Source organism: Aquarana catesbeiana, linkage group LG13, assembly GCF_042186555.1.
Source record: "Aquarana catesbeiana isolate 2022-GZ linkage group LG13, ASM4218655v1, whole genome shotgun sequence".
NCBI lineage: Eukaryota > Metazoa > Chordata > Amphibia > Anura > Ranidae > Aquarana > Aquarana catesbeiana.
The window spans coordinates 60,145,348-60,159,756 of NC_133336.1; the positions used below are offsets into that span (position 1 = coordinate 60,145,348).

At 39.7% G+C, this 14,409-nt stretch overlaps 1 protein-coding gene across 6 annotated transcripts in view; it reads right to left on the reverse strand.

The window, feature by feature from the left end:
- The window catches only part of SYNE2 (spectrin repeat containing nuclear envelope protein 2), a 582,128-nt gene that overhangs the window by 188,397 nt on the left and 379,322 nt on the right, over window positions 1-14,409 (reverse strand). For all 6 annotated transcript variants that reach the window (XM_073609718.1, XM_073609721.1, XM_073609720.1 and 3 more), the window contains 6 exons: window positions 7,497-7,676; window positions 6,503-6,588; window positions 5,941-6,094; window positions 4,813-4,950; window positions 1,567-1,701; window positions 168-377 (listed from right to left, as the gene is read on the reverse strand). In XM_073609718.1, coding sequence (XP_073465819.1) covers window positions 168-377; window positions 1,567-1,701; window positions 4,813-4,950; window positions 5,941-6,094; window positions 6,503-6,588; window positions 7,497-7,676 — 903 coding nt within the window. The remainder of the gene's footprint in view (window positions 1-167; window positions 378-1,566; window positions 1,702-4,812; window positions 4,951-5,940; window positions 6,095-6,502; window positions 6,589-7,496; window positions 7,677-14,409) is intronic.

Consider the following 14,409-nt stretch of genomic DNA (forward strand, 5'->3'; position numbering starts at 1 on the left):
TATAATTTAATTACATGTTTGTTGATGTGGTGCTTAAATGCTGCCTCATTACTTGTTGCTATAGGCATAGGTCTTTAAGTGCTTAATGATAAATATGCTGTTTAATTGATGACAGCAAAAGGCCTTTATGAAATATTAAAAGCTGTCAAGCAAATATTTTACATTACCTGGTAGTTGTTCTGCTTTTCAAGTTCCTCGTGCATACATTTCATTCTGGATGATAAAACTCCACGAGTCTGGACAAGCCAGTTTCTGATGTCATTATAACATTGTGATAAAACACCAACATTCTCGCCCTCATGACTGATGTGCTTTAACAGAGAGTCCATTTTCGTTTTCATTTCTTCTGAAAGTGAATTTAAATCCGCCGAAAGTTTCTGAATAGAAAAGTACATTTTTTATTGGGTTTACTGTAAACAGTTAAAAGGAAACCATTTTTTTTTTTATACAAAAGATTTATACATTGCTGCTTGTGTTTTCGGATATTAAGCCTCATTATTTAAATTGTACTAAACAAGATCTGTCTTTGTTGCCAAACCCTCCAAACACATTCAAACTTTCCTTTTCCAACTGTCAATTTATTTCAGAGCATGGCTGAATTTGGTTGTTAGTATTTAGGAAAGTTTATATTTAGCTTTCATTGAAAAATATAAATGAAGTCTGATAATACCCACATCAGATGCATGCATTCACAGCATGCCTGCAGTCCCTAACCATCTTCTGTGCAACGTTTGTAGCTTCTGACCATCTCTTAGAGCAGTGGTCTGCAAACGGTGGCCCTTTGCTAGCCTTTATCTGGCCCTTGGAGCACTAATTCCTCCTACTGATATGAGGCACTGTTCCTCTCACTGACACCAATAGGGAATAATCGCTCCAACAGTTTTCTCTTCTCACAAAGCTTCTTGCTGATGGTCTTATAGCCCATTCCTGCCTTGTGCAGGTCTACAATCTTGTCCCGGATGTCCTTTGATAGCTCTTGCCCATGAGGTTGAAGTTTGAATGGAAGAAATATTCTGTGGACAGGTGTCTTTTATACACATAACATGTTGTCGTTCGGAACAAATTCTTAAATTGACAGGACTAATCTGTGTACAATATGAGCACATACTGTAGCCAGTCTCTGGGAGCCAGAATTATTGTTGATTGGTAGGGGTTTAAATACTTATTTTACTAGCTGAACTGCAACTCAAATTTATAAAATTTGTATCATGTGTTTTTTCTGGATTTTTGGTTGATATTCTGTCTCTATCATATAAAATACACCTATAATAAAAAAAATTCTAGACACTTCATTTCTTTGTAAGTGGGCAAACTTACAAAATCTGCAGAGGATCAAATCATTATTTTCCCCACTGTATGTATATATATATATATATATATATATATATATATATATATATATATATATATATATATATATATATATATATATATATATATAGAGGTTTGTGTTGTATTGTGAGTCTTATACAGGATCATATATTTTAGGGAATGTTGCATAATTATTGATTCTTGTTCAATACTAGGTGGCAGTACACTCAGTTGTTACAGATGATACCTGCTTACCTCGTAATTTGCCAACTCCAAAGATGCTTCCTCCCTGGATATATCTGTATCCAACCTCTCCTCTACTTTCTGCAGCCATTGAGATACTGAGCACAGCCAGATAAACAGATTGTTGTGCAGATTCATTCCACTTTCCTAATAATAAAAAAAACAGCAAAAAAAAAAAAACACTCTTTATATTGTAATTTTACTCTCAAACATGTCACAGTTATAAGATAGGAAGAAGATGATGAAGGAAGGAGTTTTGGGTGAAAGCTAATATGATGAGATAAAATGGGTGGGGAGCCCCTTTATACAGAGACTGTACCTTGCTGACCTCTTTAGCTGCAGAGGCTGTGGAGTAATCCATCCACAAAGTTTACACAGAAACACTTTCACTTAAGTTTCAAACCACTCAGCTCATTTTGCTTTACCCCATTTGCCTCGACTTGGCAGCCTACCAGCCTACTTCCCTAAACTAGTCACAGAGCATGTGCACATAAAGAGAGGGATGAGACGTTGACAACCTCAATGCATCTCTATGTGAAGTTTAATAGTTAAACGAGTGGCCTCTGTGGTAGAATGCTAAGGTAAGCAAAAATAGAGACATGTACCATCATCCAGAAATCAATAATTAGCAAGGTTGGGAGCCTGATCCCTGCTCAGGCGACCAAAAAAGTGGGGGCATATTGGACTATTACGGTACAGTAAAAATTATTAACAATATAGAGAGTATAACAGTAATGTAAAAATGTATAGTTGATTTTTACTGTACCGTAATAGTCCAATATGCCCCCACTTTTTTGGTCGCCTGACTGGGGATCAGGCTCCCAACCTTGCTATCTATGTGAAGTTTGATTAAATAATTGCTCCACAGTGCCTACATCTATAGAATTAGCCATAGGATATAAATCCACTTTGTGTGAAGCAAACACCTTTGCAAACCCAGATAAATCCTTGTGTATATATAGCAGTAACAGCATCACTGCACTGTGCATAAAATATAAATTAAAAAAATCCTGCAAGCTACCCTAAATAAGCCCTAAGCTACAATTGGCATCAGGTGTGGTGATCCCCCTGAGGAAGACACGTGATTAGCCCTGTGTCGTCACATGTAGGGGAGGGGCCAGGACAGTGGAGGAGATAGCTTCATGCTTGTTTGAGCAGACTACTGGCACACATAGGATTTGAAGCTACCTGGAAGAGGATTTTTACTACCTTATGTATTTTATAGTCTGGTGTACTGTAAGCACCATCAAAATGTAAGTACCCTGAAGTTCCTTTTTCTAATTAAACTTACAAATGATAATACGCTATCCAGCCTCTTTTTTATATTTTAACATTGAGGATATCCTCTGTGGATTTAACCGTGGGATCCTGCTGAAAACTTCTTAACTCAGAGCCCAGGAGTGGTTTAACAGCTTAAGTAAACAAAACTTAGTTGTGCGGTCACACAGCTTGAGGTGAGTGCAGCCACACGGGGGAGGGCAGCACATGTGTGAAGACACTCTCTTACTGAACTGGATTTTTCTTCACAAGAGTCACTTTTTGGAATATTATTGCATGCATGCACTTTAACATCTGAGGATTTGAAAATTACTGAGGATATTGTTGTTTTTTGGACACATTTTATTCAATAGAAAAAAATGGATTTGCTTAATTTTCACTGTGAACTTGCTTGAATTTACAAATTTTTGTTGCACCATATTTTATATTCGTTTTTCTTCTTGTGTATATATAGTATTGATGTTATTGTAATAGCAATTTTTTAGCATTAATGCTATTATCGCACAGTGCTGCATTTTCTTAGTTATTTTTATACTGCACTGTGCATAGCCTGTGCACAGAGTAAAGCTGCAGGTAGGACCAGAAGGTCCTCCCTCCTCAGGCTAAAATCAAAGGGGCGGATCAAAGACCAGTTACCCTGCACAAGGTAAGAGAGCAGCAGTGACTAGTCTTTGTTACAGGAAAGCTCTTACACAGGGGTAAAGTGAAGGAGCGGTTTCATGCTGATCACAGCACAGATATGAAACAAATACATAAAGGAGACAAATACTCTGGTACAAATATACAGGCTTCTTGTCGTTAGACAATATATTGTATGTATGGCCTGGATTTGCGCTTAAATGCTTCTTACAGCTTGTTAAGAATATGCAAATATTTAAATTGTCAATGTTTGGGTGCAGTTAAACTTTAAACCAATAGTTTCTTACATAATATTGCAGAAGAGTAGAGTTGACAATTTTTCCACTGTGCAAATACTTGAATTTAAATATTTTTATTACATTATTCACTTAAAAGTGGTTTTATTTTTTAGTATGTGTCTGCTTTGGCTATGTTACACTCAAGTAGAATCCAGTGCAGATCACTCTTTGTAGAAAAACAGAACTATAGTTCCTTTCAGCAATATGTTAACGTACATCACTAGCCATAACTAAACCTTCCTGTCTTTTTTTACAAAAAAAAACAAAAAAACAAAAACAAAAAACAAACATAGGTTCTAACTAAAATGTATTTTTTTTCTGAAAGTAAATTTAAATCTTTCAAAAGCTTTTAAAAAAGAAAAGGGTAATTGTTTTTTGGTTTGCAAAACATATAAAGAAAAAAAAATGTAATTTGGGCAACAAAAAATTTACATGTCTCAATACGTTGGAGTTTTGTATTATGATTTTTTTTGTGAAAAAAGTTGAGTGTTGCAGTGTGTACTTTAGAGCAATTTTTTTCTGCTCCTTTGAGAACATTGGATTGCCCCATAGATACCACAGGCTAAGACCAGCCATACACATTTACGTTTACTTTTCTTGTTCAGCCCCACATTGGATTCCCATATTCATGCTAAACAGCTCAGATGGAGGAATTTCCCCTGACGGATATTGTATTTAGAGAGCAGCAGCACCTGAATACCTGAACAGTGACTGCACCTGATTGGCTGCAGACACAGTTCAGCCGATAATTTTCCACCCGGCTAACATTTTTTAAATTGACCTTTGTTGAGCTGGGTGATGTTTTAGGCAAGTGGGCTGTCCTCTGTTCACAGCCAACAAACATAGATGGTGACCGCAGGAATCAAAAAGGCTAGTCAAGTAGGTGGCATTGTGAATGATGGGCCATCTTTTTTTTCCAAAAAGCTGGGAGGGGTTTTATCAAATTAAGGAACCATGCAGAGGAAAAAAACATGATGAAGGTATACTGTCCCTTTAACTACGTGTTCCCTTTCAAATACTACTATGGACCCATTCTAAGTAAAACTAGGAAGAAAATCTGTACCTGAGGAAGAGATGTATCTGCTTCTTCGCTCAAAGTTCGGAGTCGAGTTAGAAGTTGCTTGGAGTCTTCAGGAGGAACTGGTTTTATGGTTCTCCCAGGAAATCTTGATATTAAGTTTATCTTCACTTCCTTTTCTGCCTAAAGTTCAAGAATAGCATGTTGCATGTCATGAATCATTTTCCAGGATGCAACTCTGCACCCCTAAAAAACAATTTAAAGATGTCTGCTATGTGCTCTTACATCCTATTCAGATGGTGGCTGATAAGGACCCCTATTCAGTAGGACCCTTTTCTATACAGAGTGCCATGAATATAACAAGGTTATAGAAATGTTCATTGGAAATGCTGATCCATGCTCACTCAATAGGTTTACATACTTACTGCCCTCAATGTGTCTCTTCTTCTATGAACTTTAAAGGTAAACAGCTTAATATACATCATAAAGGCAATCCTGTCAAAGCATATTTAATTCTCTTTAGGCAATCTTGTGATTTATTCCTCATTAATCTTCATTCGCTATTTACCAGACAGCAATGACAGGTTGGTGACCCCACGTTTCTCTGATGCAGTTAAGCAATATATCTGGTCACTGTCCTGCACCTATTTTACTGATTGCACATCGAAAGTAGAGCAGCACATGCATCCCAGAACACTTATTTCTTGTAAGCAGGGCCACAGTGTTATTGTGTCCACACCTCATACTGTGGACACCACTGTATGCCCTCATAGTCAGTTTAGGTTCCATGGCCCCCCGCCCCCGCCCAGCCCTGCTGTGTTGATTGACCGCTTACTAATCATACATACTGCCCCCTACTATGTGGAAGAGGTACATGGACGGAGGCTATATGGTCACATTACCACTGATTAAAACATGAAAAGGGTACAGAATTTTTTTTTTTTTTTTCTAAAGGAAACTTTATAATAAGTACATAATATTCATTAAATTAGAATGTGCTTTATGGGCTAGAGACTTCAACAAAACCCTAACAGTTCTCACCATTCAAACAAAGAAAGGAGAAACAATGAAATGAAAGCTTGGGAAAAATTCTAATTATCCTGGATAACCACTTTAATGAGAAATGGTATCAGAACAGGTTAGCAATATACACAAGCACATCACACAACTTACTTCAGGCTCATTTGCAGGGCTAAGAGGAGTTGCCTTGGATCGGTGTGACAGCTCCTTCTGCAGATACTGCCACTTACTCCAGGTGATATCCTCTGGCAGGTAAGATTTACCTCTAGGCCTGATCTGGCCTGAGTTCCCCTCCCCAGCAGCATTCCTAAAAAAAAAAAAAAAAAAAACACGAACAGCATTAATCTTGGCATTAATTTAGGACCAATCATTGACATCTGTGGCCTTCAATGTCATTTTCCGGCTATGTCTACCAAAACATCTGATGCAGGAACGGTTCTCATTGCCACTACAATCATGCAAAACAAAAAAATTCACCAGCACCTGGTAAGTCAAAGAGATCCAGTTTATGTGGCAAATTAGAACACTCAAAAGTTTCAGATCTGCACAGATACGGAGAAGTTGCACAATTGTATACGGGTGGGCTCGAACAGTAAAAGATATTTCGTTTTGCTGACATAAAAAAATCTGACGGACATCTTCACTTCCATTTGAGCCAACTTTATCAATGAACCGTAGTATGATCCTAAATAATTAGCCCATAAATTGATTATACCTGTTCTGTAAACTTTCAACAATCTCTTGACTGGGTACAGGCTTGTCTGTGGGGTATTTGTTTTCTGTGGTCTCTGTGCTTTTTACCTGGAGAGACAGAAATCATGGCTGGTCAGCTTGGCAGTTCTCTTTTTTTCTCACAATGAGTGTTTATTTAAAAATTAAAATTAATACATACAAAATGTAGTATAATATAAAACAACAAAGGGGAAAAAAGAAAAAAGTAGGTTAACATGTACAGTAACACATTAAAAGTTCGTTTGCTGTTGAGCCCACAGAGCATTGAAAGTATTCCTACCCCTTGAAATTCTCCACATTTTATGTTACAGTTATGTTATGTTTTATGTCTATTCATAACTGACACATAGTAAAGTGTGTTTCCTTTGCTTCAGTTTGTGACTGAACGGGAAGCTCTGTACAGAGCAATGGCCAGCATCATTCAGCATACTTTTTCTGAGACCAGGTCATCCTGAATCTCCCCTCCCCACTGAATCCCCCCTCCCACTGTCCAGCCTGTGACTGGACAGTGAAAGAAGGAGCAGCACAGTGATGAGTTCATCTTTCCATCGCTTGATTGACTCTTTGTACAGCTTCTGCTCACACCCCAGCTCCTACTAAACAGGAACTGCAAGAGGCAGCTCTAAAAGATGTCAGGTAATGTAAAAGGATTCATATCCACCACTTTTGTAGAAGGGACGAGCTGATTTTACTTGGAGGGATCAGAAAAGGTTAGATGGAAAGATAGAATAAAACAGAAATATGTAGTAGTCATGTCCTAAAATGGACACCAAAGGCTAGCCAATTCTATAGAGAGAGGTGACACTCAAAAAAGGCATTCACGAATATGTCACGAATATGTCACAAATGTTTTCAATCTGATCGATGAAGAAAGAGATCTGAAAAGCTCCTATCCACTGTAGAACATAGATCGCTAACCACAGGCTTTTAGGTAAAAAGTAATAAATAGTAATGTAGTCACAAATGTCACATCATACCTGTTCAGCGTTGGGTCTGACCTGCAACATTGCCTGTAAGTTCTCCAGACTGATTTTCAGAGCCTTCAGTTTTCTGGACAAGGACTCTGCCTCCTCTAACAGGGAGCTGGGCCTTTGCTTATTTGTGCCGGCACCTTCCAGCAAACTGTTTATTTTCTTTTCCGTTTCTTGTAAGGTTTTCTGGGAAACAAAAGAAAATGCATAAGCAATATCCCAACTGATGCTGAGATTTTAACTTAAGAGATGAGAACCTTAAAAGCTTGCACGCGAAAAAAAAAATTTCAATCAAAGTCACTCACTTATTATTATTATTATTATTATTATTATTATACAGGAGTTATATAGCACCAAAAGTTTTCACAGTGCCTTACAAAATGAAGGTAGACAGTATAATCACATTACAATTCAATACAAGAGGAATCAGAGGGCTCTGCTCATTAAAGCTCAGAACCACATTTACCAGTCTATGTCCCAGAGGAGCTAACAATCTAATATCTGTACTACAGCCATACAGTTTAAAAGCACTATTACTATAAAATGTGGATGGATCTGGAATAACCCAACCAGTATGTTTCTTGACAGTGGGAGCAAGTCAGAGCTTCTGGTTGAAACTATTGAACGGATTCATAGAACATGCAATATCAGTGCAGACTGAGGGAACTGGAGGGAACTGAGGAAGTTTATGGGATTTTTAAGGAGCATGAGTTAGTAATTGAATCCAATGAGATTCATTTAAAAGAAAAACATTTTATTTTTAACTTTGGTTAAAATCATGTTTAAAAACAATATAGTACAACAGACTCATAATACAGTCCTTATGGGTATAGCAAGATTTAACGTAGTTCCCAACATGTTTCGCACTGAAACTGGGCTTCCTCAGGGGATGCTGTCCACTTGGAAACAGAGCCCTAGGACCTAAGGATAAATTATAAAGCTGCAATCAATGGGAGTTCAGGGATTCTAAAGACTGCAGGTGACCACAGGAGGCAATTAAGGACCAAAAAGTATGGTTTGCAGAGAAGTAAGGGACACAGGGACATAGGATTCCCGAAGGAGGACACTCATGTGTAGAGCTGGAGTCCTGCAGTGTGTGCGCATATCCCTGTGTTTCCGACCTGGAGGGAACTGAACTACAAGCTACAAGACATGAGCTAATAGCCTAGAATGGCCACATGCAGACAGATCTGTTAGGATGGGAAGCTGGTTAGAGAGCTGCCATTCTTGTTTAAAGCTGTACATCACCTGGATCCCAATCTGGCCAGTATATAGTCATAGAAAAAAAAGGTGCGTTTCCTTTCTCCAGAGAAAAGGGAATGATCAGTGATTAGCTGCACATTGAACATTCAGCATATAGGATACATGACTGAGGGACTTGCAGAGTATCAGGTCTTTCTGAGTATCAGGTCTTTCCATTACCTGTAACCGGGAAAACCCCAACTAAGACATTGTTCCCTTATCCAAATGGCCAGACGACAACATTGATTTGGAGTTGAATGGCCATAACAGCCTTTCATCTTACAAAAACAACTTAAGTGTTACTTAAGTCTCGTTTTTTTTCTTTAAAAATACCAAACATGTTATACTTACCTGCCCTGTGTAATGGTTTTGCACAGAGCAGCCCAGATCCTCCTCTTCTCAAGTCTCTCTTTGGTGCTCTTGGCCCCTCTCTCGTGTTGAGTGCCCCCACAGCAAGCAACTGTCCTGAGTCCCAGCTCTGTGTGTCCATTCAGACACGGAGCCGTGGTTCGGCCCCGCCCCTCTCTCCTGACTGGCTAGCTGACTTTGATTGACAGCAGTGGGAGCCAATGGCGCGCTGCTGTGTCTCAACCAATCAGGAGGGAGCGTCCCGGACAGCCGGGGCACTTGTGCACATCGCTGGAGGAAGATCAGTCTCAGGTAAGTATTAGGGGGCTGCTGCAAACAGAAGGTTTTTTTTTATCTTAATGCATTAAGATAAAAAACTTCTGAATTTACAACCACTTTAAATACAACTTTGAGAAGAAATGTTATCAATGAGATCAATGCATAAAATGCGATCAATGCATAAAATACAATCATTCCATAACAGATAACAAAAACATCAGATTGATCCTACCATGTCTAAGGTCTTTTATAGGCAGAAATGATCATGACAAAACTGGCAGTATCTACCACCCGGTGAAAAAGCCTAAACCGCCTAGGGGACAATTAAGCACATACATACTCCCAGATATAGCCTACTTAAACCCCAATGTTACCAACGTATTGTTAAGGAACACCCATACCTAAAATAGACCCAACCCACAAATTTCCAAAATTTTCTAGAGCCACAGAATCCCTGACAACTGCTATGACAAAAAAACTAAAGTAAAAAAGCCAAGCAAAATGTTTAGGGGATGACAGCACACCCCAGTCATGCTGGCCCTGCACTCAGTTTCATTCAGATCCAGGCCATATACTTTATCTGCCATTGAAACACACATGCTTTCACCTAGAATGATGATCCTGTCTGCTACATTACCTTGCCGGTTTTTATCATTGCCACCTTCAGCCACTGTGTAGACAAATCAAAATTTAGACCAAAATTTGCTGGACATATGGTCTGCCCAAAAAAACAGGGGGACTTTTAAGGTGCCTGTAAGTCTCTGATTATATCCAATTTTGGTCTCTATATTGTATACGTGTGTGGGATGTGGTGCAAGGATTTTATTAGGATGGTAGAGCTTTCTTTGTGTTAACAGTTAACAACAATATTTGTCTAAGTGCTACATAGTCTTGGCTCATGTTCACTGGCTAACAGTGTGCCAAGCGGTAATTATCTGTATTGGTCTGACCCTGTAGAACAGCCTCTCTCAAACAGAGTTCTTTGGGATCCCAGGGTTCCCTAAAAGGTTGCTAGGGGTTTTTCTCAGGCAATGAGCAGTTTCTGCCTCTCAAATAAGTAATAACTGAAACCAACTCTCTCTTTATAGTTATCTGTAAGGGGGGGGGGGGGAATTCTATCCACTGACCAATACTATAGGGAGCATTCTTCCCACTGATAATCAATGTAAGGGGCATTCTTCCCACTGAGTACCAAAGTATGGGGCATTCTTCCGACTGATCATCAATAAAAGGGGCATTCTTCCGACTGATCATCAATGTAAGGGGCATTCTTCCCACCAATCATCAATGTAAGGGGCATTCTTCCCACTAATCACCACTGTAATGCCGCGTACACACGAGCAGAATATCCGACAGAGAGAGTCCGATGGGAGCTTTTCATCGTATATTCCGACCGTGTGTATGCCCCATCGGACTTTTTCAAGCGGACTTAGATAGAGAACAAATTACTATTGGAAAAAACGCTCATCAGTATGCTGTTCCAACGCACCAAAAACGATGCATGCTCTGAAGCAAGTACGAGACAGAAGCTATTGGCTACTGGCTATTGAACTTCTGTTTTCTAGTCCTGTCGCATGTGTTGTATGTCACCGCGTTCTGGATGGTTGGAACTTGGTGTGACCGTGTGTATGCAAGACAGCTTGAGCGGAACTCCGTTGTAAAAACCTTCAGAGTTTATTCCGACAGCAAAACCAGTCGTGTGTACAGGGCATTAGGAGCATTCTTCCCACTAATCACCACTGTAAGGGGCATTCTTCTATCAATGTAAGGGGCATTCTTCCCACTAATCACCACTGTAAGGGGCATTCTTCCCACTGAAAGCCAATGTAAGTAGCATTCTTCCCACGGACTACCAATGTAAGGGGCAATCCTCCCACTGATCATCAATGTAAGGGGCATTCTTCTTAGTATTATTGTATGGGGCATTCTCCCCTCTAATCACCAATGTAAGAAGCATTCTTCCCACTGACTACCAATGTATGGGGCATTCTTCCCACTGATCAAGAATGTAAGGCGCATTCTTCCCACTGACTACCAATGTAAGGGGCATTCTTCTTACTACCAATGAAAGAAGCATTCTTCCCACTGACTACCAATGTAAGAAGCATTCTTCCCACTAACCACCAATGTAAGAAGCATTCTTCCCACTAACCGCCAATGTAAGGGGCATTCTTCCCACTGACTACCAATGTAAGGGGCATTCTTACTATCAATGTATAGGGCATTCTTTCCACTAATCATAACTGTAAGGAGCATTCTTCCCACTGACTACCAATGTAAGAAGCATTCTTCCCACTGACCGCCAGTGTAAGGAGCATTCTTCCTTCCCACTAACCGCCAATGTATGGGGCATTCTTCCCACTGATCATCAATGTAAGGGGCATTCTTCTTACTATCAATGTATGGGGCATTCTTTCCACTGACTACCAATGTAAGAAGTATTCTTCCCACTGAACGCCAACGTAAGAAGCATTCCTCTCACTGACTACCAATGCAAGGGGCATTCTTCCCACTAATCACCACCGTAAGGGGCATTCTTCCCACTAATCACCACTGTAAGGGGCATTCTTCCCACTAATCACCACTGTAAGGGGCATTTTTCCCACTGACCACAAATATAAGGAATAGTTTTCCCAATGACCACATGTTTTAGGTGACCCTTATCTTATTGACCACCAAAGTAAGGGGGCACTGACCACCAACATGGGGGAACACTACAGTTTTGCCTGGGATTTTTTCTTGCCATTATATTTATTTCCATTATTAATACTGAAAATAACGCTGTCATATACAGCAGCTTTTTGTGTTAAAAACAAAATTGCTTGTTCTTTTATTTATTCCTATATCATCAATTTACTGTTCACACTAACATGACATGTGACATAAATATAATGATGATTATCAGGGGTTCCCTGAGACCCCAAAGTTATTTCAAGGGGTACTCCATGTTAAAAAGGTTGAGAAAGGCTGCTTTTTCAGACAACACAGATTGTGTCTGGGAATGATCAAGAACAAAAAATATTGGACTGATCTTTCTGGCTGGCAAACTACAGTAACAAAAGGCCACTTACTGTCTTACTGCAACAATGCAGGAAATTCACTCTATTTGTCCAACTTACAAATTGTCACAGAGAGAGAAAATTAAAGAAAAATCACACATTTTGAGTTGTCACCATTCAGGAATAAAGGGGAATTCTTACAATGGGGGCACTAGTTCTAGTGAACCTGGTGACAACCAGGAATTCTATTGCAGCTATGGGACAGGACGTGTTGGTAATCTTCCCAATGGCGCACAAAAAAAAAAAAAAAAAAAGACAGCGGTTATAAACCTTCCATACTCCATTCAAAATCAAAAACAGTTTGCCTATAGTTAGTTCTACTTTAAACTTGTTTTTTTAAGCTATATTATATTAGTATATTATAGTATATTTTTCAAGCAATAAACATATTAAAACTTTGCAGTCTTTCGGCTAAGCGCTAGTCTGCTTTTATCATGAACATGCGGCATGTGAACATACTTCAAATACTGTACTATGTACTTCGATCGCTATTACTATTTTTCAAGCAATAAACATATCAAAACTTTACAGTCTTTCGGGTAAGCTCTAGTCTGCTTTTGTCATGAACATGTGGCATGTGAACATACTTCAAATACTGTACTATGTACTTCGATCGCTATTACTTGAATGGAATTTAAACGATACAAACAATATGGTTCTGATAAACTATGCATAGACATGTAGCATTGCCAAATAAATATTTATATTTTATATATTTGATAGACAAAATCATTTAAAAACAATCTTGATGAAAAAAACTGTACTATTCTCAAAAAACTATTTTAAAAAACTGTCTGGCAGCCAGAAATCAGATTTTAATTCATATGCCACTCTAATCTGGAAAGTTGCATTGGGGTATACTTCCATTTACCTAAATGGTTCCCCAGTCAATCCTTCCCCTCTCAATTTTAACTGGTAAATCCAGGAATAATTGCTATGCTGATTAACTGAACATACAGCATAAGAATGCATCACTATTGAAAGGAGGAACTCCAGGCAAACAGCCAAATACACAGCCGATGGCGGTACGTTCGCCATCTGCCCAGCGGATCAGATCAGATGAAAACGGACAGGCTGTCCATTTTCATTCTATCTCGCCATAGAGGACAGCGGAGCTCTGACAGGTCCGTCCCTGCACAGTGAATAGAGACGGACCTGTCATCCGCCAGCTTAGCGGGGATCAACGGAGTGATCTCCCGCTGAGCTGGCGGAGTCCGCTGAGCGGATCCGCCCCGTGTGAAAGGGGCCTTATGCCCTGTACACACGATCGGACATTGATCAGACATTCCGACAACAAAATCCATGGATTTTTTTCCCAACGGATGTTGGCTCAAACTTGTCTTGCATAAACACGGTCACACAAAGTTGTCGGAAATTCCGATCGGTCTGAACCTGGTGACGTAAAACACGTACGTCGGGACTATAAACGGGGCAGTAGCCAATAGCTTTCATCTCTTTATTTATTCTGAGCATGCGTGGCACTTTGTGCGTCGGATTTGTGTACACACGATCAGAATTTAACCAATCGGATTTTGTTGTCGGAAAATTTTGGAAAATTATGGAAAATGTGTGATGGAGCCCACACACGGTCGGAATTTCTGACAACAAGGTCCTATCACACATTTTCCATCGGAAAATCCTATCGTGTGTACAGGGCATAAGGGTTCCCTTCACTGGACCTAAGGGGCCAAGCCAAACCCTGAGAAACAACCCCACACCATAATCCCCCCCCCCCCCCCTCCACCAAATGATTTGGACCAGTGCACAAAGCAAGGTCCATATCAGAATAAGCCCACTGGGCAGACACAGGGTACCTGAAATGAATGAGCTTTGGGAGATAGAAGGAAGACTTTGAGGCCCAGGGTGACTAGTCACCTCTGATGCTTCATTATTCATTTATTACATGTGAAATTGCACACTCTGCATCTGGTAGGACAACTGCGCTGTGCACGGAGTGGAAGGGGTTAGACTGAATGGTGACCGCTGTTCGC